A 26,765-nucleotide genomic window follows, 5' to 3' on the forward strand; every position below is an offset into this window, starting at 1 on the left:
GAGTATACGAACATTAACAAATTAATCATATAAATAATTAATAAATATGGAACTATAAACTGAAATGAGCAATATGAAGAAAAGGATCATAGTGTTTTCAAAAACATTAATATACTCAACTAGTCTCATTTTTGGAGGAGGGGAAAGTACTACAGGTTCAGGGAGACTACCCTCTCCCAGGCTTAATCAGTAATCTTACTTCTATTAACAGTCTTAAAAAAGATAATTTAAGGACTCAATCACTTGAACACTGTATCTGCTTAGTCAAAAAGGATTAACAAATAAAATTATTTTGACACATAATCTTTAAGCAACATAAAAATGTTTAAGGCTGGAAGTTTTATTTCACTTCAGTAGACATTAAACGTGGCCTACTAAATTGGAAAACTAAGAAAAGGCATTAATTAGCATTTAACAAAAACATGCTCTAGAAAAACTGTTTTTCAAGGAATTCTTCACAACTAAGAATTATATAAAAACTTAAAATCAAACAACTATGCAAAAAAAAAAAACCACAAAAAAACCTTTGCAAGTCCAGTATTTTAGAGATAATGCCAAATGTTTAAAGCAGCAGGTATCTATCTACACTTAAATAAAATAAGCAAGTCATGCAACAACTCCAGATGAGTTTAAGTTGTACTCGGGAAGTAAAGAAGCAATCAGGTAAAAAACCAACTTCCCACCTACCCAGCAAACAAAAGAAATGAAAGGAAACACCTATTAACAAAACTTAAAAACAAGCTGGACTTAGCTTGCATTCCAGAATTGAGGCTATGGAATTATAACATAGGCAAAAATAAATATCAAATATGAATGCCAGGTCAAAATAATTTGCAATGAAACAAACCAAAAACCCATTAACGTTCTAACAGATAACTTAAAAGTACCTGGGCATTAAAAAATAAAATAAAAGGTTACAGACCTCATAAGTGAGCTTCTAAGCTTCCCTCCCCCTCACCGACCCCCGAACCCTTGCAGTGGAAGCACAGAGCCCTAACCATTGGACCACCAGGCAATTCCCACTTTTAAGCTTTTAAGTGAATTTACTTAATATGGGTAGATGTATGACATGCATTTTTGGGCTGGGCAATGACCGATTTGTGTTTTTAAAGCAAGGAGTGGTAAAGCAATAACCAAAAGTCACCTTAAAATATTTCCAAGAACTCTTTAAGGTTCTCTTCACCCTTAGATGGTTGAACTGTCTAAAGAAAACCAAACACAACAAGTTTTACTTAGTAAGGATTAAAATCTCTGGCATAAAATATAAATTTTAATAAAATAGATCATTGCAGCACTTTGCCAGTATATGGTTACAGCAAGAAATTTCAACATTGACCTATAGATGTCTATGATAGGTTGATTTCAATTTATATTTTTAATGGCTCATAATTACTGGCTTTAATTACTACCAAAATATTAGGATAGGTCTCAAAAACTACTCTTTAAATCATGTTCCACTAAAAACAAATGGTCAAAATTAATGGTCAACTTTAGTTAACAGCATTGTACCAAGGCTAATTCTTAGTTTTATAAATGTTCTACGGGTATGTAAGATTTTAACGTATAGGGAAGATTAATATAGTATATAAAAAACTCTGTACTTTTTTTGCAACTCTTCTGTAAATCTAAAATTATCTCAAAAATAAGAGGCTAAAAAATAATAAAAGTTCAAGTTCTTAGCACTTTTCTTCCTTTATACTAGTAAACGTGCCAGGCAAGAAAAATGGTATTTTATGTTTCCCATGTTGAGTCAGCTGTCAGATTAGTTGACTGCTTTGCTATAGTAATTACTATGAATGCTAAGAAAGATGAAGCATTTCTAGAGAAACAACTTAATAAAGTTAATAAGCATTTTTTTTGACAGATGATATATATATATACACACACACATATATATATATAAAAAGGTCAGTGCTTTGTAACTAACTCGTAGGTGAATAATACGCTTGCTTTAAATAGTTCACGGGCACATAACATATAAAGATACTGCTCAGGGGAAAAAGCCTCAAGAAGGAATCTTCAAAAAAGGGTCTACTAATCATTACCTCAAATCGAATCAATTATCAATCTTTCCCCTAAACAATACACAAGATTACATGTCTCCAAATGAAGCCACGTTCCAAAATTATGAAAGATAACTTAAAAAAAATTTAAATACAACCCCAAGTACTAGAAACATATACTCTGTTTGAGTCCAATCTTCACTGCAAAAATTTCTTGCTGTGGTATTTTAGGGTCATGAAAGCTGGCTGCCAATTTTTCTGTCTTTATATGTAACGCAGCTAAACCGTTTAAGAATTATGTAACTACGTCTAATAGTTAACCTGTTAAGGGTAGTAGACTAAGATATACTATTAACTGAAATTGTACTTCTGCAAACTTTTCTGTATAAGAAGTCCATTAATACCAAGAAAAGAAAAACACTCAAGGAGCTTAAGAAAATAATCATTTTAATCTATATAAACGTAATTCATACCCAAACTTATTAAGTTCTGCCAGAGTTTCGGCTTTCGTAACACGTCTTAATATCAGTTTTCTTTGTGAGCTCTGCACTGCCTCAAAAAGTAACTATCCTTTAATGACTTCAATTAGCATAAACAATCTAATTCTGTGATACCTATATTTAATCAAATACAATATATAATCAATGTTGTATCACCAAGAATTGTCAAGCTGTTCATGAAAGCCTTAAAAAAAAAAAACTCCAAAAGAATAAGCTATTTTGTTTATTTAACATGTAATAGCTGTCATAAAGCAAAGCTTAAATATTTACTTTTCTGATACCCTAATGTATTTCCATAAGCCTTTTAGGCAACAACTTTACAGACACTTTTCCATCAGGGAGGCCAGATCTTTGTAACTAATAAAAGATTCTAAGAGGGTGTAGGCTATAAATTAGGTACAATTCAGTCATGACACCATACAAAGACCTTATAAACAGTCAGGAAAAAGATGTTTAACATTATTGCTTAGTCTGATAAAATGGTGAATTTTAACCAAATTGATACCTTTATATTTTTATTTATGTTTCCTATACTCTTAAATCATACTGCTTAGCCAGTTATATAGGTACTGATGCAATTTTTAATCCAATTAGTTGTAAATGAATTGAAATTTGTTAATCAATGCATATATTCCCCATCACTACTTACTACACTACCTCAAGTTAATCCCCCCACAAAACGTAGCTGCTGAGTGGAAAAAGGAATGCAGAGCTTCATCTCTTCCTTAAAGATTTTCAAGTATCATAGGAACACAAACTCATGAAAAAACTAATTGAAAGTTTGACATTCCATCTTGCTTTACTAATTACAGGATAAAAGAAAGAAATGTAAAAACAGATGTTTCTTTACATTTCTCTGATTAACATAATATACTACGAAATGCTGTAACTGTTGTGAGCTATTTTCTAGCTGCTTCAAGTATCAGACACAACTACAGTTCTATTAGTGAGGAGAAATGAATAATCAGTCTTAGGTAACTCAAAAGGGATACGGGAGGCACAAAAAGATAAACTGACTTTGGCTTGGACCTACTGTAGACCGTGAAACGCCAGATTCATCAACAGCAACAACAAGAAAACAAGAGTACAACAGCAGCAAGCCACCACTTCACCACATATTAAGAATTCTGAAATAGTCAATAACTTTCTTTTCCTTCTCAACTCATTCTGTTGTATCTTCTTTTTGTTTTTCCTGGTTTTTGGCTGCAGGCAGTTCAAGGCTTGCCCATTGCATAGGTTCAGCTTTTCTCATGGTAATTTCAATCTTTGTTGCAGTCATAGTTACATAACTTCGCTTTACATCAATCACCTGCAACATATCAAAGAGAATTACAGTACACCTGGGTGCTTTTATTAGTTTTAGAGGCAAGTAGGTTGAAACGATAAACGAGATTTCATGTCTGTGCCTATGCCTATTGCTAACAGTCAAAATTCCAAGCTTCTAAGGCCATTTCTATCCCTAGTTTAAACTTTTTGGTAAGAAATAATGGTAAGTTATACATCTACTTTGCATCAATGCTTACTAAAGTACTGTCTTTTATTATACAATGGTATTTTAAATATTAAGAAAAAATTCTGCCGGATTCATAATACTTACACCCCATAATTTCACATTTTGATGAAATTCCTTCTCTCCTTCAAATACAATATGCACATTTAACTGAAAAAGAAAAAGTTGATTAATTGATCAAAACCAAAGTAAAGATTTATGATGTAAAACACTGATTATAAAAATAAGAAGATACTGATAAAAATCATTTAAGCTATTTTAAGGAATTACCAATATTGTACTTTTTTTATTTGGAAAAACCATTAACCATTTTTAAACCATTAAAAAACCAATATTGTACTTTTTTTATTTGGAAAAACCATTAATTACCAATACTGTACTTTTTTAATTTGAAGAAACCAAGAAAAATTAACTTGGAGTTTCATATTGATAATTAAGTTCCATTATTATTTGATATTCTAAGCTACTACAGTATCTCCATGCTTCAGAAATAACTACTATGCAGAAACTTTCATTTAAAATAGTTTCTGTGAAAGTAATTTCAAACTAATTTTCAAATGGGGAAGATTAAAAGAGCTTAAAAACAGCTCAAACAAGATCAATGTTTTATAAGACATTAACATTCAGAATAATGTATAATTTTTACTCAAAGATGTTTAGTGTACTTACCAATGTACTATTTGCCACTACTTGACTAAGTTCCGGAAGTGAATTTTTAGCATATACTGAAATGGTGACTTCACCCCCAGTCTGATGCCAGTCATGTCTACACGGAACAACCTTTTTCCCCTGTAATGTAAGAGAAACTTTATGAATTTACAAAGTGCCACATAATTAACCTCTTAAAAAGAGTAATTTGACCCATCTAAATTGAGAACAAAAATACCACACAAAACTGAGCCCTTAATGCTTTTAAGCACAAACAACTTCTAAAGCTCCCATCAACAAGTTAAACCAATAAAATAAAATACAAAGAATCTTATAGTTTTATGATTTGAGAACACACTTTTGAAGACTGAAGTGAAAAACACATTTGCTTAGCAGGATAAACCAGACAACATCTTAACCTCATGCATAAGAACTTTCCATTTATTTTCTACAAATTGAAATTTGGGAAAAAATAATTGACTAGTTATAACTATCTGTTGTTGTTACTGAATACTTTCCTCTCATAATAACATGCAAAAAAGGGCGAGAATTTGTGGAAGTAATCTTTTGATTACTATTATGAAAATATTATTACCTATGAGTGACACACTGCTATAACAATAACTATCTGAAAGACAAATTGTGATTTGTTCTATAACTGAGGGTAATTTAATGCAGGAAACTGCGAGACACTACTGTTTTAAAAAGTAATATTTATATTTTTGTACAATTATACTAACTGAATTTAAATTACTTATATGACTTACATTTTTTTGCCCTTAGCCACCTGGCTTAGACACTCAATATTTGATAACTACATGCATTAAAAAATAACAAAAAACGTGTTTCATCAAGGGTCATACTATGAAAACTTTTGAGCATAAAACAACATTTTATTTTTTCAAAGCAAAACTTTCAAACTTTTGAACCTTGGAGAAAATACAGGGAGATTTCACTTTTTGCTAATAAAACATTCCTAGAAGTTTTGTGGTAGATAAATTATTATAACTTAATGGATACATTTATAATACCTAAATCCATGTGTTATTAAAAAGCAGAAACTATAAAATATGCAAATGTAGACTAAATGAATTCCTAAAGTAATTTGAACATAAAGACACACATACCGAAAAGGTTCATTGTCTTGAGGTTATTAGTGCCAATACAGCACATAAAACTAATTTAAGATACATTAATAATAGCTAACAAACGTTTATTTAGCAAATAATTGCTTGCCTTCTTACAATTTAATGGGATTTTGGGGGATTATTTACACAGACACAAGTCTTTTTAAAATGCTGTCAGGGAAGTAGGCACTGATGCTTTCTCTTTTCTTTTGATAAATTTCCTGGTAGCAAGCAGAGGCTTTCAAAACAATCCCAAGGAAACAAGTGTGCAATCCTTCTCTTCGGCCACTAAGAGTATTTGTACATCTGTACATGGTTGAATGATGTTAAGTGGCCAAAAGAGAATCAGAAGTCTAAATGATTAATAACATCAAATGACCAGAAAAGTGATTTTTAAAAAACAAAAACTGGGAACAAGGTATGGAATTACAGAAAAATATGCTTCAATTTAGGCTAGCTTAACTATTTCACAAAAACCTACATATTTGCATCAACATACACAATGGCTATTTTGATCAAAGAGCAGTGCTTTGAGAGAGCTTGGCTCAGATTAACTTCAGTTTTTAGGCTCATCAAACTTTACTGTGACGGAGAGAAAAACTTGTTTTCTTTAATCTAAAGACAGAATAATCTCAAATCTCTTCAAAATGACTCAGATAAATACACTCCAATAAGCTATTTTTAAAATGCTACTTACAGCATCCTTTTTAGTCCACGTGTGTTTCCCTGTTGTACAGCCCTCTTGGGCTAAGAATGTATTAAAATCAGAAGTTTTTCTTCTACAACAGCTCCAGTATTTCATCCTTTAAATTATTATAGAAAAATTTCAGAAATAAAATCTCACAATCAAGTTCAGAAGTGTTAAGTGATAAGTGACTTAACCAAAAAAGAAATAAGTGTGTAACTTTAGTATCTTACAAGTGTCTAAATTATTAAACAATTAAAACTACCAGAAGACTATGAGAACCTACTGTGTAGCACAGGGAACTCTACTCAATGCTCTGTGGTGACCTAAACGGGAAGAAAATCCAAAAAAGAGGGGATATATGTATACATATGGCTGATTCACTTTGCTGTGCAGTAGAAACTGGCACAACATTATAAAGCAACTACACTACAATGAAAATTAAAAAACAAAAAAACAAAACAACACCCCCGCCCCCCCCCAAAAAAAAACCTTAAAAAACTACCAGAAGACTAAAGTTAAAACCAGAATGCCATTTAGTATAGCAGTTTTGGAGTTCCTGAGTGAAGATGCTTAAAACCATCACAAAATCCAACATCAGCTTTTCACTGATAGTTCACACTCCAGTTTCCTCATGAAGCTACCATGAAGTGGTATGACCAAAGATTGAAACCGTTCGTATTTTAATAAACCAGCAAAGTGAGAACATGCAAACAAACTAAAAATAACTGTTTACACAACCTGTGATGGTCAAGCCCAAAGTAGGTGAAACCCACTATTATTCACTTGAGAAAAATCTAACACTGGAAGACAAAAATTACAGTAAAACTTTGGGTTTGAGTCCTGAAGAATATGGAAACAGAGTGGAAGATTTTAATACAGTACTGTGTTTCTATAAACTACAGGGTAATATATTGAGAGGCTCTCAACTGAGAGCTGTGGAAAAGTATGGGTTTTCTCAGATGCCACAATGTTGATGTCTTAGTGTCCCAGGGCCCAAAATTCCCAATGTCCTACAATGCACAGCACAGTCCTTCAAAGAAAAAAACAAAAACAAAAAAACACCTGTTCAGCTCAAACAGAAAGAGTATCATCACACTGTAATAGAAGGGAATACGGAAAAAACATGAGGTTTGAATCACAACGGCCACTTCACTGTAATCTTGTTTCAGTTTTCCCATGTGTAAAAAGAAGACAAAACCCACATTTCTAGATTATTGTAAAAATTATATGACAATGTAAGTAAAATACCTAATATTGCTGCATGGCATTTAATGTTTGAAGGCATATTAACATTTCTAACATCTACCATAAAGTTTTAATTAGTCTGGTGTAAGTTACCCTTCATGGAAAATAGGTACTCCAGAATGATATACACAGACTTCTTCTAGACTCTGTGGACCCTGGTATGTCTAAAAGAGAAAAAGAGATGAAAAAATGAGTTTCACATCTCAGCGTTACATTTCACATGTATTTGCAAGTACTGGTGACCTCTATGAACTATGAAAATGCCCAAGAGATAACAGCTACCTAGAACATTCATAAATTCACCTCAGGCCATTCCAATAAGGAATGAAAAATGATTCCTTTTTGGATATGCTTAAGTTTCAGTTCCCTGTGAAAAAGGCAAATATAAAAGTAGGCAAAAGGATGTATTCAGATACTTTCAGACTTTTGCATATGAGGACACACCCAAACATATTCAGGTATGTCCTATAAATTTACAGAACAATATTGAAACCAAGAGATTAGTACTCTCATCAGAAATACAGTTATAGGATGATTTCTGTGCATAGTAAACTCTGTGTGAACATTATGAATTAAAATGGAAAATCTAATAAGCGATTCTGGAAGTCCCAGATGATTTCTTTTCCCTACGAAGCGTAAAATGAGCTGCAGACCTATATATATATCCAGGGTTTGTCTGGAAGATCCGGGCCCCATTGCTGCTGTAGATGAAGGCTCTACAGATGAATTCACAAAAAGTTATGTTAATAAAACATAGATGCAGCCAGTAGTATATTTTCTGTCTATTTTGGTATTTACAGCAACCATCCTACAGTTACAGAAAATAAAATTCTGTACATTTACTTTTTGTAAATTGAAATTACGGGGTGTGTGTACCTCCTGAAGATATTCCACAGGCACACAAAACTCAGTATGTTAGGTTCTGAACTTAACATCACTACTGCCCCCCAAACCTCCTACCCTTCTCCCCTCTTATTTGATGGCACCATATCCACTCAGTCTTTCAAGGCAAAAATTCTGTAAGTCCTCTTCAATTTCTCTTTACCCTCTACCCATATGTAGTCTATCACAAAATCCTGTCAATCTGACTTCAAAATATCTATCAGTCTAATTTGCTAAACTTCCTCATGATCACTAGCAGATTTTAGGCAATGAAACTATGCTAAAAGATTCTAATTAATTTCTCTGCCTTCAATTTCTGGACTCTACTACCTAATTAAAACATGTATCACTCTCTTGTTTAAAGTCCTTTAATTACATCTACCTCACACCATACACAATAATCAGTTCCAGGTCGTTTGCACATTTAAATGTGCCTCTATATATGAGAAAATACGCATGGCCCTAAAATAAACAGATATCTTAAATAGGACACAGAAAGCCCTAGTCATAAAGGAAAAGATGAACAAGTTGAATTTCATTAAAATTAAAGAGACTCTGTTTATCAAAAGCCATTATTAAGACAGTGAAAAGGTATATAGCCTGTCGGACAAAGGACTTGTAGCTAAAACATATAAAGAATTCCTAAAATCATTAAGAAAATGTCAACTTAATAGAAAAACAGATAAAAAAGATTTTGGACATGTCACAATACAGGATATCCAAATGGCCATAAACATACAAAAAGTTAGTCAACATCATTATCAGGGAAGTGCAAATTAAAACCACAATGGGAACATTCCACATCCACCAGAATGGCTAAAATATAAAAGACTGATATTACAAAGTGTTACCAAGGTGTAGAACAAAAGGAACCAGCCTAATACATTGCTGGTAAGAGTGTAAATACAACCACTTTGTAAAACTATGTGGGAGTATGTTAAAGCTAAACATACACACACACACACACACACACACTCTATGAACCAGCAACACCATTTCTAGTCATATACTTAAAAGAAATGTGTACATGTATCCTAAAAGTCATGCACAAAAATGTTCACAGTAACATTAATCAAAAAACTTTACAGGACAGTAGAAAGGATAAATTGATTGGTACATTCAAACAATGGCATGTTTTAAAGCAATGAAAATGAACAAATTACAGCTACATGAAACCAAGATAACCAACATTTTATTAAGCAAAGGAGGACAGACATGAGTACCTGTTCCATGATTCTATTTACAGTAAGTTCAGAAGTAGGCAAAACTAATCTATGTTGACAGAAAAAAGTGGTTACCTTTGGGAGAGGAAATAATGAATGAGAGGAAGCATAAGGAGGGCTCTGCTTTGTGAAAATCCCTTATGCTTACACAGAATTAACATATTTATATATTTAATGTAATATTTCAATGAAAAAACTTAAAAAAAATTTCTTCAATGGCCAGCGTGACTTAAAGTAAGGTTTTGAGCAGTATAAAAGCCTTTCAGGATCTAGACCCTACTTATCTCTTTTAATCTCAACTTTACATCAGCAAATTTTGTACCATTGTTATTGACTATTTTTGTTTTCTGTATATTACTATCACCTCTGCTTGGGATATCCTTTCCCTTTTTGTCCATTTATAGAACTGCCATTCACTTCTCAAAGTTCATCTGGGATACCTTTGCTCTGATCTTCCTCCATTACCCTACCACCTGCACGATAGCTCCCTCACCCCAAGAATTAATCATTCTCTTTTATCTACTACTTCTACCTTATACACATGTGAATGCATTCATATTTCCATCTCTAAATGAGCAAGGTGACGTCAAATTTAACATGAAGGAAGACTGCAAACCTGCCCCCAACCCTAACTCCATTTTCTCCTTCTCTGTTAATGGCGCACAAATCACCTAGATCAGGGGTCCCCAGTCCCCGGGACTCCGACCGGTAGCCTGTTAGGAAACGGGCCGCACAGCAGGAAGTGAGCGGCAGGCAAGCGAGCGAAGCTTCATCTGCCGCTCGCCATTGCTCATGTTACTGCTTGATCCATCCCCCCTGCCTCCACTCCAGTCCGTGGAAAAACTGTCTTCCACGAAACCAGTCCCGGGTGCCAAAAAGGTTGGGAACCGCTGACCAAGATGCTTCACTTCCAGTTTATTAGCAAGTCCTGTTAATACTTCCAAATATCATTCATTCCACACGTGTTTGTCATGTGCCAGGCATTGTTCTAAGCACTCAAGACACAGCAAAGAGAAAACAAATAACATTCTTTCCTTTTAAACCTTAGTGCAAAAGGGGAAGGGAAGGGGAAGTTAGATGGGATAGAGCATAAGCAAAATAAATATGTAAAACAAGTAGTGTGTAATAAGGTGGTAAGTGCTGTGGAGAAAAAAGAGTATGGAATGTTGGAGGGTGTGTAATATTATACAGAGTAGGCAAAAAGAAGCCTCACTGAGATGTCTGAATACATCCTACATTTAACCACTTCTCAAAAACATATCCTAATGCCTGGTCTCCACAGCAGCACCCTAGCTGGTTTTCCTTCCTGATTCCACTCCTGCCCCATTAAATTTGCCACTTATCAGCCAAAGACATCTTTTTCAAAGCCCCTCCTTAAACAGACAATGGCTTCCTATTATACTTAGAATAAAGCCCAAACCCCTTGCTGTAGCTTATAAGGACCTCCATAATCTTGCCGGCCTCTCATACTCCCTACTTTCGCACACTTACCAAGCCCCCACTGACCTTTCTCATAATTTCTTGAGTAGCCAAGCTCTAATGCCTCTACACATACTACTCTCACATCTACTCCAAGGTTTACATAACTCATCTGTTACATTATTCAGAATTCTGATTTAGTGTCACCATATCAGAAAGGACTTCCCTGACAAGTGCACTTAAATACTTTTACTCAATCTCCTTGTCTGCTTAATTTTCTTCAAGTCTACCTAAATTCACAGCATTTAAAAACTTATTTGTTATCCTTCCCCCAAAATTAGAATATCAGCTCCATAAGAACAGAGATTTTTGCTTTATTTAATACTATATTCCCAGCCCCTAAAACAATGTCTGGCACATAGTAAGTGTTCAGTTAATGCTGACTGAACTAGAACTATTTATTCCCATGATCTATTAGACACGGTGCTCCTTAGAGACAGTCTCTTATCCATGTTAATAGCCCTGTTCCATGGAATAGTGCCCAACACATAAAAGGCACCCAAATGTTTGTCTAATTAAGTCAATTACTCTCTTTTCTCAAAATTAAAAATTTACTTCCATGACACAACACAAATTTTACAATATATACCTTCGAACACCCTCCATTTTTACATGAGGTTCCAATCTTAATTTCATCACTGTCGTCTTCTACAACAAAGAAAAAAACCAAAATAGAAATATTAAAATAGAACAGTTTACTCTAGTGTTATTCTTAAAAAGTAAACTATTCCATAAAACAAGTATTTAATAAAATAATCTAAATAGAAAAAAAATGCTGATTTTTAAAATGATTTTAGATAACTAAGTTTTCTGTGTGACCTTTCATGTAATACACTTAAAAGCTAATAAGAAACCAACTATTGTAAGTCTTGCCTATATCCCTAAATTGATATATGACATGACACATTTCTATTCTACAATGCAATACTATATCCAATAACTTAACCTTACGTAAAAATCATGAAAGGGTTACTTTTTTCCCCAGATACCAGGTGTAGGTCAGAGAATACTGAATATATTTTATATCACGCACAATGAAACATTTACAACTATCAAAAAATTTTAACTCACTGTTAAAAAGTAATGAGTAATAGAAGAAAAAAATTTTAATTAACAGGTTCTCATTTTTAATAAAGACAAAATGGAATAATCCACATGTTCATTTTGTGGTTTTACCAGCATTCAGTAAACAAAAATCAAAAATAAGTTCTTTACTACAATGTACTCCTTTTTTTTTTTTTAAATTGGGGTATAATTGCTTTAAAATATTGTGTTAGTTTACAGTGTACAATGAAGAGAACCAGCTGTATGTATACATATATCCCCTCCCTCTTGGACCTCCCTCCCACCCCCCTCAATCCCACCCATCTAGGTCACCACAGAGCACCAAGCTGAGCTCCCTACGCTATACAGCAGGTTCCCACTCGCTATCCGTTTTACACATGGCAGTGGACATATGTCAATCCCAATCTCCCAATTCATCCCCCACCTCCGTCTGAGTCTACACGTCCGTTCCCTACGTCTGCGTCTCTATTCCCACCCTGCAAATATGTTCATCTGTACCATTTTTCTAGATTCCAAATATATGCGTTAATATACGATATTTGTTTTTCTCTTTCTGACTTACTTCACTCTGTATGACAGTCTCTAGGTCCATCCACATCTCTACAAATATACTACAATGTACTACTTTTTCGTATTTATATACAGTAAACTACACTGCTCCTGTCTCTTTTAGATAACTGGTTAACTGAACAGAAAAAATTACAAAATACAAAACAAAACCTTACCTTTCTTATTTTCTTCATTCCCCGATGATAGTTTAAGTTTATCAAGTGCTTGTTTTAGGGAGGCAGATATTTTTAATTCCAAATTTGTCATTGGTTCATCCGGGCTGGAGAATTTGGAAACTTTATTACCATTACTGATGTACCAAAATATTTCTTTGTACTAAAAACATACTTAAGACTCTACTTATGATATGCCAAATGCCTTGTCAATCAAGTTTTTCTCTTTAAAAAGTATTTTACAATAACTGCTATTAAGACAGCTACATTTCTAAGTCTTAGCAGGAAAAGTTCTGATATTAAATATCAAATAATCATGCTATTGTCAACACATTAAATTATTAATCAGTAGGGCTAATGGGAAGGAAGTAAAGAGTAAGAATACAAATTTGTTAAGATGAGCAACTCCAAGGAAGGGACTGCGAAGTACCTTTACATTCCACGCCTAAGCAGAACACTGAGCATGTAATAGGCAATAAACAGGTACTAAGTGAATCCATATCCCTACTGGTGGAGATAGTTCACTTTACGTGGACACTAGTACACGCATCTATAAATTCAGATACAGTTATATCACAAGGCAGTTTTAGTAGGGTTATAAAAACAGTAACAACAATGTCCCCTAACATTTCACAATGGTTTAGTTTTATATGTACAATCTGGTTAAGGCACTCAATAAGTATTAAGAATATTAATAAATGTAACAATAAAACTGAAAATCCTAGGTTATTCATTCTACATCCTTAATGAAAAACCTACTGATATAGGAGGCACTAACAAAGTACACAAAAACCTATATCTTCAGTCTCTACAATACTATCTAATGAATTTACGATAAAATATTTAATTTATCTCACTTTCTCTTAAGTGAAATTAGTAGTAGTCCATAATTAAAAAAAAAAATTAACTCATCCTGTCAATTATAGTAGACTCCACTATAATATTTAATAATGAGCCATGCCAAAATTCTTGGCTTTTTCTGACATTTTTTTCCCACTGGCAAATCAGCCAGTAAGGCATTTGGTAAAATCTCTCATGATATGAATAAGCTGGATATAGAATAAAATCATCCTAAGTAGTTTGGTTAAAAAAACAAAATAAACATCAGAAAGTCTCTTTGGGTTCTTATCTTGGTCGGGCATAATTCAAGATGCTATAAATTTATTTACATAAGATCAATAAAGAAAAAGCTGGGAAAATCATGAGTCCACAGTGTGAATAAAAATATCAACAAAGGCCATGTTTGAGGCCAAAAACCATCCGTTTTTTTAAGTCCTGTACTTTGGTTCTAAAACAATTCAATACTCAAGTGCAATATGAAGAAGACCTGGTGTAGTAGTGGTACCCAACATGCATGTGTGGGATTGTAAAATAGAGTCTAGTGGATCAGGAGGTGAGTATGAAGTACCTGTGTAATTCTACTGCAAAATGACCAAAAGCTGTTTTACAAGTACGTTAACAAATATGCCATGTAAATTGAATCCATTAAAAATTGATCAGTAATGAGATTAACAGTTTTTAGGCAAACTGTTAAAAGATGAGTGACTAGGCTTGTTCTAAGTGGCAAAATATGGACAAATGAAAGAAACAGAATTTGACTCAATACAAGGAAAAGTTAAATACTGAGTTAGTAACATTAAAATGAACTGCTTTAAAATAAAAGTAAATTCTTCTTCAATAGAATTATTTGAAAGGAAATTAAATATTTTTCTATCAAGAATGTTCTAAAAATTATTTAAGAAACAGTGGTAGATTGGAAAGGAAAGCCTCTAAGTTCTTTTTCAACTCAAACTGATTCCCTGACAAGGCCGATTCTTTTACAGAATTCCACTATGCCACCGTGAAAAAGATACACACCAAGGCGCAAGAAAGATGTGTGGCTCTCCCGCCCTGAGCATAGCTGAGTACACAGTGAACAAACCTGTACTGCAGTTCTACTGTGTATATGCCCTCAAGGGAACAGAAATGAAAGGTATTATCTAAGAGAAAACCAAATGGTTCAAAAGTGGGTGAACTACACAGTAGCTGCAAATGCTATTATGCCGAATCAGAAGAGGAAATACCAGGAACAAATGCTATTATTCAAGTGTGATAAAAATATACAACTGTATAAAGTATACCTTGGCCTTTTTATTGCTTCTATTGGTTTAGGGGCTTGAATGATATGCTCCTGAAATTTGGGTTTCAATTCAGATAGTTCTTTCTTCTCAGTAGTCTTGACTTCAGGTTTGACTGGCTCGGGCGGCTTCTCACTATCATGCCTTCCTTTCGTACAGCCCTGTTGGTGAGAGGTATTCATTCACTGAGAGTTAGCCTATCATCTACTTCACATGCCATGACAGAAATACTATTTTTCAATTCTTTATTAATAAATTCAAGGGCATGTTTTCTCCACTTTTAACACACCGACTTATTTTAAGAAACTAAAAATAGAACTCTAAATAATATATTTGTAAATGAGTTCTTACATGCGAATAATGCATTAAAAACAGGCTTTTAAATTACACTTAATAAATATCTACTTTACCCTTTCTATTAAAGGTGCAGCATAAACTTGTTTACAGAAGACAAATTCTGGAGATCTCACACAGAGAATTCTACAAAAGGGCCCCAATTTGAGTCTCAGTTCTCCTATTACCTAGCTATATGACCTCGAGCAAGTTAATTAATCTTTTTTTTTTTTGAAACCACCAGTTAAAACTTTATTTCTTTCTAAATCACAAAGAATAAGGCATAATCATTTTACAGAGAAATTAATAGTTTAAATGTTTCACTTCTATTAACAACAAGGGTAGTTGATTTCAACAGATCTCAAATTCCAAGAGTTCATATATATAGAGAGACATACATGGCTCCAAAAACTTTATGACTTCATTATTTTTAAAATTATTTTTAATTATTTATTTATTTTTTAATTGGAGTATAGTTGCTTTACAATATTGTGTTAGTTTATACTGTACAGCAAAGTGAGTCAGCTATACATATACATATATCCCCTCGTTTTTGGATTTCCTTCTGATTTAGGTCACCACAGAGCACCGAATAGAGTTCCCTGTGATATACAGTAGGTTCTCATTAGTTATCTATTTTATACATAGTATCAATAGTGTATATATGTCAATCCCAATCTCCCAATTCATCCCATCCCCCCTCTTTCCCCCTTGGTAGCCATTCGTTTGTTCTCTATGTCTGTGTCTCTATTTCTGCTTTGTAAATAAAATCATCTATACCAATTTTTTGAGATTCCACATATATGCGTTAATATATGATATTTGTTTTTCTTACTTCACTCTGTATGACAGTCTCTAGGTCTATCCATGTCTCTACAAATGACCCAATTTTGTTCCTTTTTATGGCTGAGTAATATTCCACTGTATATATGCACCACATCTTCTTTATCCATTCCTCTGTTGATGGACATTTAGGTTGCTTCCATGTCCTGGCTATTGTAAATAGTGCTGCAAGGAACACTGGGGTGCACGTGTCTTTTTGAATTATGGTTTTCTAAAGTCAGTTTCCTCATCAGTAAAATGGAGGCAATGGCATTCAGATCTTTTTTGAGAGGATTAAATAAAACAATAGAATACTTCCCATATCTGGCAGGTGGTAAACATTCAATAAATGTTAGCTACCTTTTCTATATTCCATTGAGTTATACATACATTTTAACATCCCTGAAATCATAAGGTAAATCGTATGTCATTTAATTAACAACTTTAGATTTCTTTCTTAAGGGTACACAGAATAATAGTACCTCTCTATGGTATCTTAGATATGATAAAAATTTACTGTTCCTAACTGAAAATGCTTTAAATTGTTGCGTTCCTTCTTCCTGATGGTCTTTTAAGACTACTAACATCAAACAACAAGGACCTACTGTATAGCACAGGGAACTATATTTAATGTCTTGTAATAACCTATAATGGAGAAGAATCTGAAAAAGAATAGGTATATATATATAACTGAATCACTTTGCTGGACATCTGAAACTAATACAACATTGTAAATCAACTATACTTCAATAAAAAAATAAATAAAAAGCTAGAGGAAAAATAATAAGCTGTAAGAAAAAATTCTAGGGTGTAATTTTGATGTATATAAAGGAATAAAGTATACTAGAAATAAAAAAAAAAGACTGCTATCAAAAATAAACTTAAACTGACAAATGGTTAATTAATATCTTGAAACTTTAATCTCGAAAACCGATAAATTCCTTATTTTAAATGCCATAGAAGGGAGGTGAGTAAAAGAAAGGTACTATCTGTGAGTTAACAGGGACTAGTCAATAGATGTCCAAAATCAGACTTCTCAACTCTGGAGCTCCCCATAATATGTACTTTGTGGGAGATAATCTAGGGGAAAAGAAACGCATTAATACTTACTGCAATGCTTAAAAAATCAGAAAAATCAGTTGTTCTTCTCTTACAGCAAGACCAACCCTAAGAAACATAAGAGGGAAAAAAAAATGAAAACTCTATTTGTGTGAGAACCACAACCCACTAAAACACTCTATTTGGATTTATCTCCTTGAATCCCGAAGTAACCTGTATACACATAATTTTATGGTTTTTAAGTGTTATAAATAATTCACCTAATCAAGTGAAATGATTAGTCTTTGACTTAAAAAAATGAATTAACCAATATTAAAAGTGATTTGTGCTGTGACCCATCATGAAAGGAAGCACCTTGAAATATGGAAACAGAAATTGCTTCTGTTTTCAAGAATAGTACTTGATTTTTAGAAGAAAAGCAATCTATAATTTCTAGAAACTATTTTAAAGGATCTGGGAGTAAGTGAAGTGCTTTACTTTAAAAATCCATTAAGTTAGAGATAATAATTATAATAATTCAGTTTCTAAACAAACTCAGCATAGTTGTTCCCCAACAATAAGCATTCTATTTTCAGAAAAACATTAATTCATGTAGCAGCTTAAGCACTGTTAGATCTTTCAAGGTTAAATGATCTTTTCAGTTAGAAGCATACAAATATAGAAACTGTAATGCCATATGAGATTTCTGAACAAAGTATCAAGTAGCTAAACAATAAATGGCTTTAAGTTATCATCTATAATTCCAATGTAGTACAAAGAATAAGGAAGTAAAAATGCAGCAGACTCAAAGCTTGGGATGTCTCAAATTCAGACTAAGAGTCAGCCTTGCACATATCCATCTGGGCCTCAGTGTTTTTCTCAATGTATGCATGAAGAATTTGGTAGTGACTATTTTCACCATATGCCCTTAAAGTTTTTTAAAAGGAAAATGTTAAATATTCTACAATTCATATTTTCCTTTATTCTGAAATTTAATTTTCTTTTACTCTGAACTGAAATATAGATCAAAAATTACTAATTACTACAAAATTAAATATAAGGTTTAATTAATATAGATAATATTGTCACCAGTAAAGTTATTCTATATGAAAAAAGCTTTACTGTCTTAATTCTATATGAAGAATTAGGTATTCTGGGAATATTGGGATACATACATGACATAGATTGTTCCCTACTGCCGATCTGAGATCTACGGTAGTCCTCAGTAAAATGTGAAAAGGAAATTAAATGTAAGTATAAGGTTGAAAACTGTCTTTTCTTAAGGACTGCTCTTTTCCCTGAACATGCCTTTTCTAATTTAAATATTAAAATGTTTTTTCTTCTGTTAATGCAATGTTTAACTTCTCACTTGGTTAAATAGAAAACTGACAACAGTAGATACCATACTGATTTATGTATTTTGCCTGAAATCTACCGGGCCGTGAAATTCAGTAGGCTTGGAAAGTCTAAGTCTTCAAATGTTTATAGAGACAATAATAAACAGTAGAATCGGAGCAGAGAAACAAAAACACTTCAAAGTAAAATCAGTAAATTTAATTAATCAGAGTAATTAACAGTTGGGTAGTAAAAAGAGGAGCAATGAACTAAATGACTAGAAAGTTAGTGATATTACTAGCAGCAAACTTGAAAGGCAGGCTATTTTTGGAATAAGGGGTCACTTCAGAACTCGTCTGTGCTTGCCAATGACACAGATAAATGAAAATATGTTGCAGAAGTCACTGGCATAGAGGTGACAAGAATAAATTACGGACGGACAAGAATGAATGAGCTGAATGAGAGAAAACAGGAAGCCAAAACTGAGAAGTGAAGTATGCCCATGGTTAGGAGACAGGAGGAAAACATCACAGGAAAACAAAGTACAACAAGAAAAACAAACATAGAATAAATGGCAATTTAGGAAAGATAAAATCCCCTCACCCCCAGCAAAAATAAGTATTCCCACAGAACCACAGTTTCTATCCCCATAAAAGCTTGTAAAGAGGCTAAAAAGATGTAAGGAAGAGTCAGATCATAATTTGCCCTACTGAACGTTTGTTCTGTTTTTCTCACTCAGAACTAACCATATTAACATAAACTTGCTATCTGCTTGTACATCACTGTTTATACGTGGCTAACAGTTAAATACCAGAAAGGTCCAACTACTCCCTGAAAGGTAAAATTAGAAATTCAAAGGGCATCGATAATTTATAAACACATAGGACTGTTTATGTTCCTAAGAATACCTAAAACCATGGCAGCCACACTGCAACAGTTTCTTTTGAGATACACAAGGGAAAATGTACCACATTATCATAAATTTTAAAAGATCAATAATCCCAACACAAAAAAACCTGATCAAACAATATTCTATTATTTCTCTAATTCTACAGAACATCAAGGAAAACAGGCGGCATCTCTTTTCTGTACAGTATTACTCTAAACTTTCATGTCTGTCCCAAGAGTGGCACTGTTAAGTATTTATAATAATGTTCCCTAAAATTCAGAGCTGCTCTTATTAAACAGCACCTGCCTGATATATTGAAAGATTAAGAAGTGTTATGGCTTCTACAATTGCTTTCATTTCCCCTCAAAGTGAAGAAATGAGAGGCACTGAAAGTGAGAGTTGGGATAAAAGTAACAATTTAAATACTGGAAAAGCCCTTAAGATCACCATCTACTGTTCTCTTTGCCTTTAGTGGAGCACTTGCTCAAAGCACCCCAAAATAGTCATTAAGAAAGCAGAGAGTCACAAGCTGAGGGAAAACAAAAAGAGAAATTAAAGATTTAGTATTATACCTCTGAGTTTACTATACAAATGTGAAAAGACTGAAATGTATCAAGTTCCTACCTTTAATGCATCATGAAAGACTGGAATGCCTGGGTGGTATGTGCAAGCGTCTGGTAAAAAACAAACGAAAAAAAAAAACACTTTATAATGAAGAAAAATCATCATTTCCTTCAGTGTTAGCATATAATCCTTTTTCCATATGCAGGTAATACTTTTCCTTAAAAATTCAGTAATGCTCGAATTTGATGCATGACACACAGTGCTTAATATAACATTGTATTAAGATAGTAAAGGTTAAAATTCTAATTTGAGTATGAAAGCTATAAATAAAAACACAAATAGCTCAAGTATAACAAATTATATTTTGTATTCCTCTAATCTTAGTTGTAAAATTTTTTAGTGCCCTAACGTCAAGCTCCAAATTTTGACCATCATATTCTGTTTTTACAAAAATACTATCAAATTTAAATGTTCTTATGTGCATCGATCCATAAAGGTTGCCTAAGAGATTCCCTAAAAAGATGTTTTGGAAGAACAGGTTCAAATTTTAAAAAACTGATACAATATCTAATTGCTAATTTAATTTTCCTACACAGGTGTCAATTTCTAGATAGAAACCTCATTAAAAAGAAGTTTAAATTCTACAATCTATTTTTAGGCTTCCCTAACCCTTCCCCATTACACCACCAAGTTTTACTTAACTCTTACGAAAATGGACTTATTATAGTCTGCAATATATAGAATTACATTTAAAAAAACAACAGATAATAGACACACTTATTCCCTAGCTAGACAGCACCATGAGCTCAGAAAAAGCAGGTCAGCTCCACACCTGTGCAATTTTCATATAAGGCTACTTTGCTCAAACTTTCACGTCTGTTTAGTTCTCAACTGTCTACAACCTCTGATTCCTGATTAATTTCTGGTACTTTTCTCCCTATCGCTGTATTAAGTCAGTATGTTTTCCTTCGTTACTACCTGGAGACCATTCTAGCTAATGAAGCAAGAAAAGTGTCAGGTATTTTCATGGTACAGTAAGTAAGCCCAGTTTAGGAAGATGCTATTAATTAAGGGTAGTAGTGGAGCTGAGGGCTGAAAAAGGAGATTCAAAGTAGAAATGAATATGCAGAGGAATATGAAGTTGAGAGGGGAATCAAAGTAGAGAACAGGTAGAATATTTTCAAATATCACATTTACATACAGTCAGAGGCATAAAACACATAATGTCTGACACAGTAAGAGGCATGATCATAATAATGGACAGTTCTGGCAGAATGGCAGCAGGAGTGAGTCAGGTCTTAACCATACAACTAGTATAAACAAAATTTGAAAATCAGTGCTACATAACAAGCAGATGGACATTTTCCTCTTTAGTATTTTTTTTCTTTTTAAATCAGGTTTGCCAGTTTTGCCCAAAGTAATATTATGCGTAAGAAGCTACAACACAGTAGCGATTAAGAGCCAAGGGCTTTTAACATTGAGTCTGACACTGGCTCAAATTCTGACTCTGCCTCTTGCAGCTGTTTCAGTTTCCTCACGCTGTTTCAGTTTCCTCGCACGTGTGGATTGAATAAAATACTGTTTGGGAAGAGGTGTTTCTTCCAGAATAGCTATTTTTAACATATGCAAGTTACCATGTCTCTTTAAAACACTCATTTAACTTTTGTTTCAAATGAAAATGTCCTATCATCTTAGAAAGGAATCTTATTTTAGTCAATACACAAGGTCAAACCTCTCCCATCCTATAAAACGTTCTCCTAATCAAGTCCACAGTTTGCTATTAGCTCTTGTCTTTACTCCCTAGCCCCATTTTCCATCAACCAATTCACTTGGAGTATTTATTCTAAGTCTCTAATATAACCCCAATTTTGCTAAAGCAGATAAACTTTCAGCAACCTTAAGGGAACTCTCTGCTGAATTTAGTACGGTTGACGCTCAATGCTTGAGACAGTCTACTCCTCTGGTTTTCCTGGCTTCCCTCATCTCTTTCCTGGGCACTGTACCATTTCACACACACAAAGCTGACTTCCAAAAAATTGGCTGCATCTCCCCTTAAAATTAGGCTGGTACATAACACCCTATAAATAAACATATTGTCACTCAACAAAGCATCAGTCTTCCCTTTAATATTAAAGTAAAATATGTACAGACACTAAAGCAATTTACTTTTTATGCAGGCTACCAACAGTAAAGGGCCTTGAAACCCCTCATTCCTCGATGTTTTCATCCACTTAAGTCTCACAATTTTCTCCCTGAACTCCATATTAATATCATAAAAATGATTAAACTTATCTTTTCCTCAGAATCCTACCAAAGATCTTATCATTTTAAATTATGTCCCCAATTCACCTGTGCACCAAGATAAACATTCAGACATCTCAAGAGGTGAAAAAGATTTTTTAAGTATCAATTTTAACCTCGTACACAATGAGGAACCATGTTGCTACCATGCTGAACCGTGCTTCTCTATTAAATGCGTATAACAATGGACACTTCACAGAGGTGCTGTGAAGGTTAAATGAGATAACATAATAAAGTGATAGACCAATGTCTGGCATATAGAAAACATACAATAAATGCTAGTCGAATTGAGAAAGTGTTTATGCCTACAATTTTCAAGGATTCAACTCACTTCTTTATCCCATTCACCTATCAAAATTCAAATCCACTGGTCAGGTTCTATTGTTCACCTAGTCTAATCACTAACTTTCACCTTACATCCTTAACGCTACACCTGGGTGCTGTAGAGGACATTCAATCACTGTATCCTATAGACCGCACGGTACTAAATGGAAAGGCCATTGCAAAAATACCCAACAAACATGGCTACAAAGTAAAGGATGAGGAATGTATCTCCCATTGGAGCAGATGTATCAAAACTTAACAGAATAAAGATACAAAATAATTTTCTTAACCAAGAACATTTTAAAGAGTAAGGTTAAAACAGTGAGTGGGTCGAATGAATAAATCGACAGCAAGCTTTCAGACAAATACACTTCTATACTAATAGAAAGTGGCCGAACTTAAACGCTAGGATAACCCGCCCGCCGCCCAACCCTCCAGTCAATGTCGGTCTGCCTCCGACACACGGACACAGCAAATCAACCGCGAAGAGAGCCCAGAGCACCTGGTTAACTTCTGATTCCTTTAAGAGACGCTGGGGGTGGGGGAGGGGGCGAGGATAAAGATGCTCTAAATTTCCAGGCCAATTAGAGAGTGAGCAGACGACTTGGGCAAACACGTGCGCCCGAGGGGGCAGTGGGTCCGTGGGTCCGGAAGCGGCAGAGAGAGAGGTTCAGAAGCCGTTGCCGCGCCCGCAGAGCGGTCCCGCACCCTTGGGCGGACGGGGCGGACAGGCGGGAGGGGCGGCCCGGCGGGGGCAGCGCGGTGCCGGCTTGCGCGGAGACCCGGGATGCCCTCCGGCCCAAGGGCGTCCCCGGGAGGAGGTGGAGGGGAGGGAGGGCCGGCGGCGCGCTTCTCTTACCATCGGAATTGGTCTCGGGATCGAAGCGCTGGCCGCAGCCTCGGTTGTAGCACAGCAGGGCCATTTTCTCTTCCCACCGCTCCGGGTCAGGGCCAAACGCCTGGAACCGCCAGACACTGCCTTTACAACTCCCCGGCCGCAACCACCCGTCTGCAGGCAGGGGCGGCTGCCGGCTTCCGGAAACGGCCAGTTCCGCTTCAGGAACCTTCGCGAATTTTCCGGTCGCGCAGGCGCACAGGCGATGGGAAGAGGCGGAGGAAGCGCGGGCGGCTGGCCGCAGTCGGGGGCCCCTCTAGGTGGGACTACGATGGGTGGGGGGCCCGGGGTCGGAGATGCAGCCAAGATATTTGCCGGAGAGAAACCTTAAAGGCTGGAAATGTAGGCATCCAGGGCACTGACGCGCTCTCTCCGGATCTCCTCACTCATTGGCTGCGGGTATCTCGCACAGCGAACGGACCGCCCTGCCCTTTCGGTTCCCGTAGGGCGTCATCGTGCTTCCTTTGAAGACTGTAATTACCTCTAAAAGCCTGGTCGATATGTTTGTTTGCTCCTTAGCTGCCTGAGAGTAAGTGTAGAGTCGTACAGTATTTCCGAATCTTCTTCCCTGGAACGTGGTTGCTTAATAAATGATGAGGGGGATGGTGGACGAACCTCCCTCTGTGTCTCCCCTGGCCTGATCTCAGAAGCACTGAAGAAGTGTAGGCATCGGGAGCAGTTTTTTTTTTTTTTTTTTTTTTTTTAGTAAGTATTTTTTTTTTTTTTTAAAGGATTTTCTTATTTATTTATTTATTTATTTATTTATTTATTTTTGGCTGTGTTGGGTCTTCGGTTCGTGCGAGGGCTTTCTCCAGTTGCGGCAAGCGGGGGCCACTCTTCATCGCGGTGCGGGGACCGCTCTTCATCGCGGTGCGCGGGCCTTTCTCTATCGCGGCCCCTCCCGTCACGGGACACAGGCTCCAGACGCGCAGGCTCAGCAATTGTGGCTCACGGGCCCAGCTGCTCCGTGGCATGTGGGATCTTCCCAGACCAGGGCTCGAACCCGTGTCCCCTGCATTAGCAGGCAGATTCTCAACCACTGCGCCACCAGGGAAGCCCCGGGAGCAGTTTTGATAACGAAGTAATTGAGGTCAAATCACACTGAAAATACAAAGCACTTGAAAATTAGAATATCAAGGGAATTGTTGCTCAGTTACAGCGCTAAAATGGTCACTATTGCTCTAAGACGCTGGGGTAATTGTTATTATTTCGTATTAGCTTCCATTTAATCAGTTTGCGATGCTGAATTCTTCTATCCTGGATCATCTGGTAAGATTTTATCAAGAGCATCTTAAAAAGTGTAGTGATACATTAATGGGCACACGCAAACAACCCTAGTTCCAACTTGTATGTTTACCAGACTTGATGTATTTGAAATAAAAGCAAATGCTTCTTGATAACAGGTATACTGAACAAACAAAATGTAATATCAGTATTTGTTAAGTAGAAGTAAAAAGCTATACAATATTTCTAACGATCCCAAGTCTGTTAATGAGACATGAGTTCAGTCCTCCCACCCCAATAAAGAAGACTTCTTTTTCTATATTCCGTTCCTCGATACCTAGAAGTATTAAATTTCTATGTAGTCATTCTAACATAGATATATACAATGTTGTATTCTCCTTTATTTTACCTAAGGAGTATTTTTCTGTTTTGTTTCATAATCACATTATGAATGATGAGGTAGATTTCTGATGAATAAATGCACTATAATCATTCTTCCTTTAATCTCACCAACTTTATTATACAGTAAACTTCAGTGATAAACTTATTGTATGTTGTTTTTCTTATTTTAGATTTTTGAGAAGTAGCAGTAAGGTGTATGAACTGAAAAAACAAAACAAAACAAAACCCCACAACGTAAGAGCTGTAAGTTGAGTTTTATTCTGGGTATTATAGAGGACTCACGCCCAGAGCAGCTCTGAGGAACTGCTCTGAAGAAGTAGGGGAGGAGCCAGTGTGTGTGTGTGTGTGTGTGTCTGTGTGTGTGTGTATGATTTTGGATAGGGAATACATGCAGTCAAGCACAGATCTCAGTAAAAGGTTATTGCTAGCCAGGAGGAACAAGTATCTCAGTTAATGATTTTAGTGGCTTTTTTTTTTTTCCATGTAAGGGAAGATGCAAGATTTTGGTTTCATTAAAATTCTTCCTGAGATATCTATCTAGAGGGCCTATTTTGCCAAAACACAGAGTGCCTCATCCTGTTCTTCCTCCTTAATTCCTTTCAGGGTGTACTGCTGGTCAATGACTACCGTGGCTAATGACTTGATCCTTGTAGAAGTGGATGGTGTGTGACATTCTTTGTTTTGCAAGGGCTTAAGCCTTTTAAAATAATTTTAGGACTTTAAAGGTATGTACTGTCAATTGTTTCCAAAAAGGTGGTATTAATTTGCTTTTTCACCAGCCATGGATGTGAGGAGGAGCCATGAAGAAGTTTAAAAAGTTGGTTGTGGCCAAATCCACTTTCTGAGTATCCTAGCATTATCATAACATTGCACTGTTTATCAGTAAGCTAACTCATTTAAATAGCTTTAATGTTTATTGTCAGTTTTTTCAACTATAGCATTTTACAATCAGAAAATAATAAATGCTTATAATAGATAGTTTGAAAATATAGAAATGTACGAAAAACAAATCAACAATAATTCTACTTCTCAGCAGTAAGTATTGAGATCACTAAAATAACTGATAAAATTATTTCCAGTGGTTCCCCCCTCCCCTCAGGCAAGTATTGGTATGAATGTTAAAAAAAAAACAAAACAGAACTGGAGTCATAGTGTATATGGAAGTTTATGTTCCTCTTTTGGGTATTTTAATAAACTACACAATTAAATTATTCTTAGTAAGAAAAGAAAGTATAGAGACAGTGCATTCCACTTCACTCCCAACACTTCATCTCCATTCCCACACTCCAGTGCTGACTACCAGGAACTGTTCAAGAAACTTTGTGGTGGTAACACCCATAATTTATATAGCCTTTAAATCCAGCTCCCACCTCCCTACCCCCCAACACACACGAACGATTACATAGTATCTTGAGATTTTTCCCATGCT

At 35.1% G+C, this 26,765-nt stretch overlaps 2 protein-coding genes and 1 long non-coding RNA gene across 9 annotated transcripts in view; 2 read left to right on the forward strand and 1 right to left on the reverse strand.

The window, feature by feature from the left end:
- Positions 1 to 15,136, forward strand: part of NAALAD2 (N-acetylated alpha-linked acidic dipeptidase 2) — a 135,164-nt gene extending 120,028 nt beyond the window's left edge. Inside the window, exon 24 of the mRNA XM_007188914.3 lies at positions 14,916 to 15,136. Within this exon, the coding sequence (XP_007188976.2) occupies positions 14,916 to 15,075 (160 nt within the window). The 3' untranslated portion in view covers positions 15,076 to 15,136. The remainder of the gene's footprint in view (positions 1 to 14,915) is intronic.
- Positions 2,434 to 23,907, reverse strand: CHORDC1 (cysteine and histidine rich domain containing 1). Of its 2 annotated transcripts, XM_007188912.3 has the most exons (11): positions 23,675 to 23,907; positions 20,251 to 20,300; positions 17,475 to 17,531; positions 15,213 to 15,370; positions 13,096 to 13,199; positions 11,895 to 11,953; positions 7,815 to 7,885; positions 6,486 to 6,591; positions 4,683 to 4,802; positions 4,101 to 4,163; positions 2,434 to 3,812 (listed from the first exon to the last, which is right to left on the reverse strand). In XM_007188912.3, the coding sequence occupies exons 1-11, from the start codon at positions 23,736 to 23,738 to the stop codon at positions 3,666 to 3,668; spliced, it is 999 nt and encodes a 332-aa protein (XP_007188974.1). In that variant the 5' UTR covers positions 23,739 to 23,907; the 3' UTR covers positions 2,434 to 3,665. The 2 variants fall into 2 exon arrangements, with proteins under 2 accessions (XP_007188974.1, XP_007188975.1); XM_007188913.3 differs by lacking the exon at positions 20,251 to 20,300.
- A 129-nt stretch (positions 23,908 to 24,036) lies between these two features.
- The window catches only part of LOC103001966 (uncharacterized), a 164,282-nt gene continuing 161,553 nt past the window's right edge, over positions 24,037 to 26,765 (forward strand). For all 6 annotated transcript variants that reach the window (XR_009009262.1, XR_009009261.1, XR_009009260.1 and 3 more), the window contains exons 1-3: positions 24,037 to 24,239; positions 25,507 to 25,579; positions 25,940 to 26,061. This is a non-coding gene — a long non-coding RNA (uncharacterized LOC103001966). The remainder of the gene's footprint in view (positions 24,240 to 25,506; positions 25,580 to 25,939; positions 26,062 to 26,765) is intronic.

This window comes from Balaenoptera acutorostrata, chromosome 9 (assembly GCF_949987535.1).
Source record: "Balaenoptera acutorostrata chromosome 9, mBalAcu1.1, whole genome shotgun sequence".
Taxonomy (NCBI): Eukaryota; Metazoa; Chordata; class Mammalia; order Artiodactyla; family Balaenopteridae; genus Balaenoptera; species Balaenoptera acutorostrata.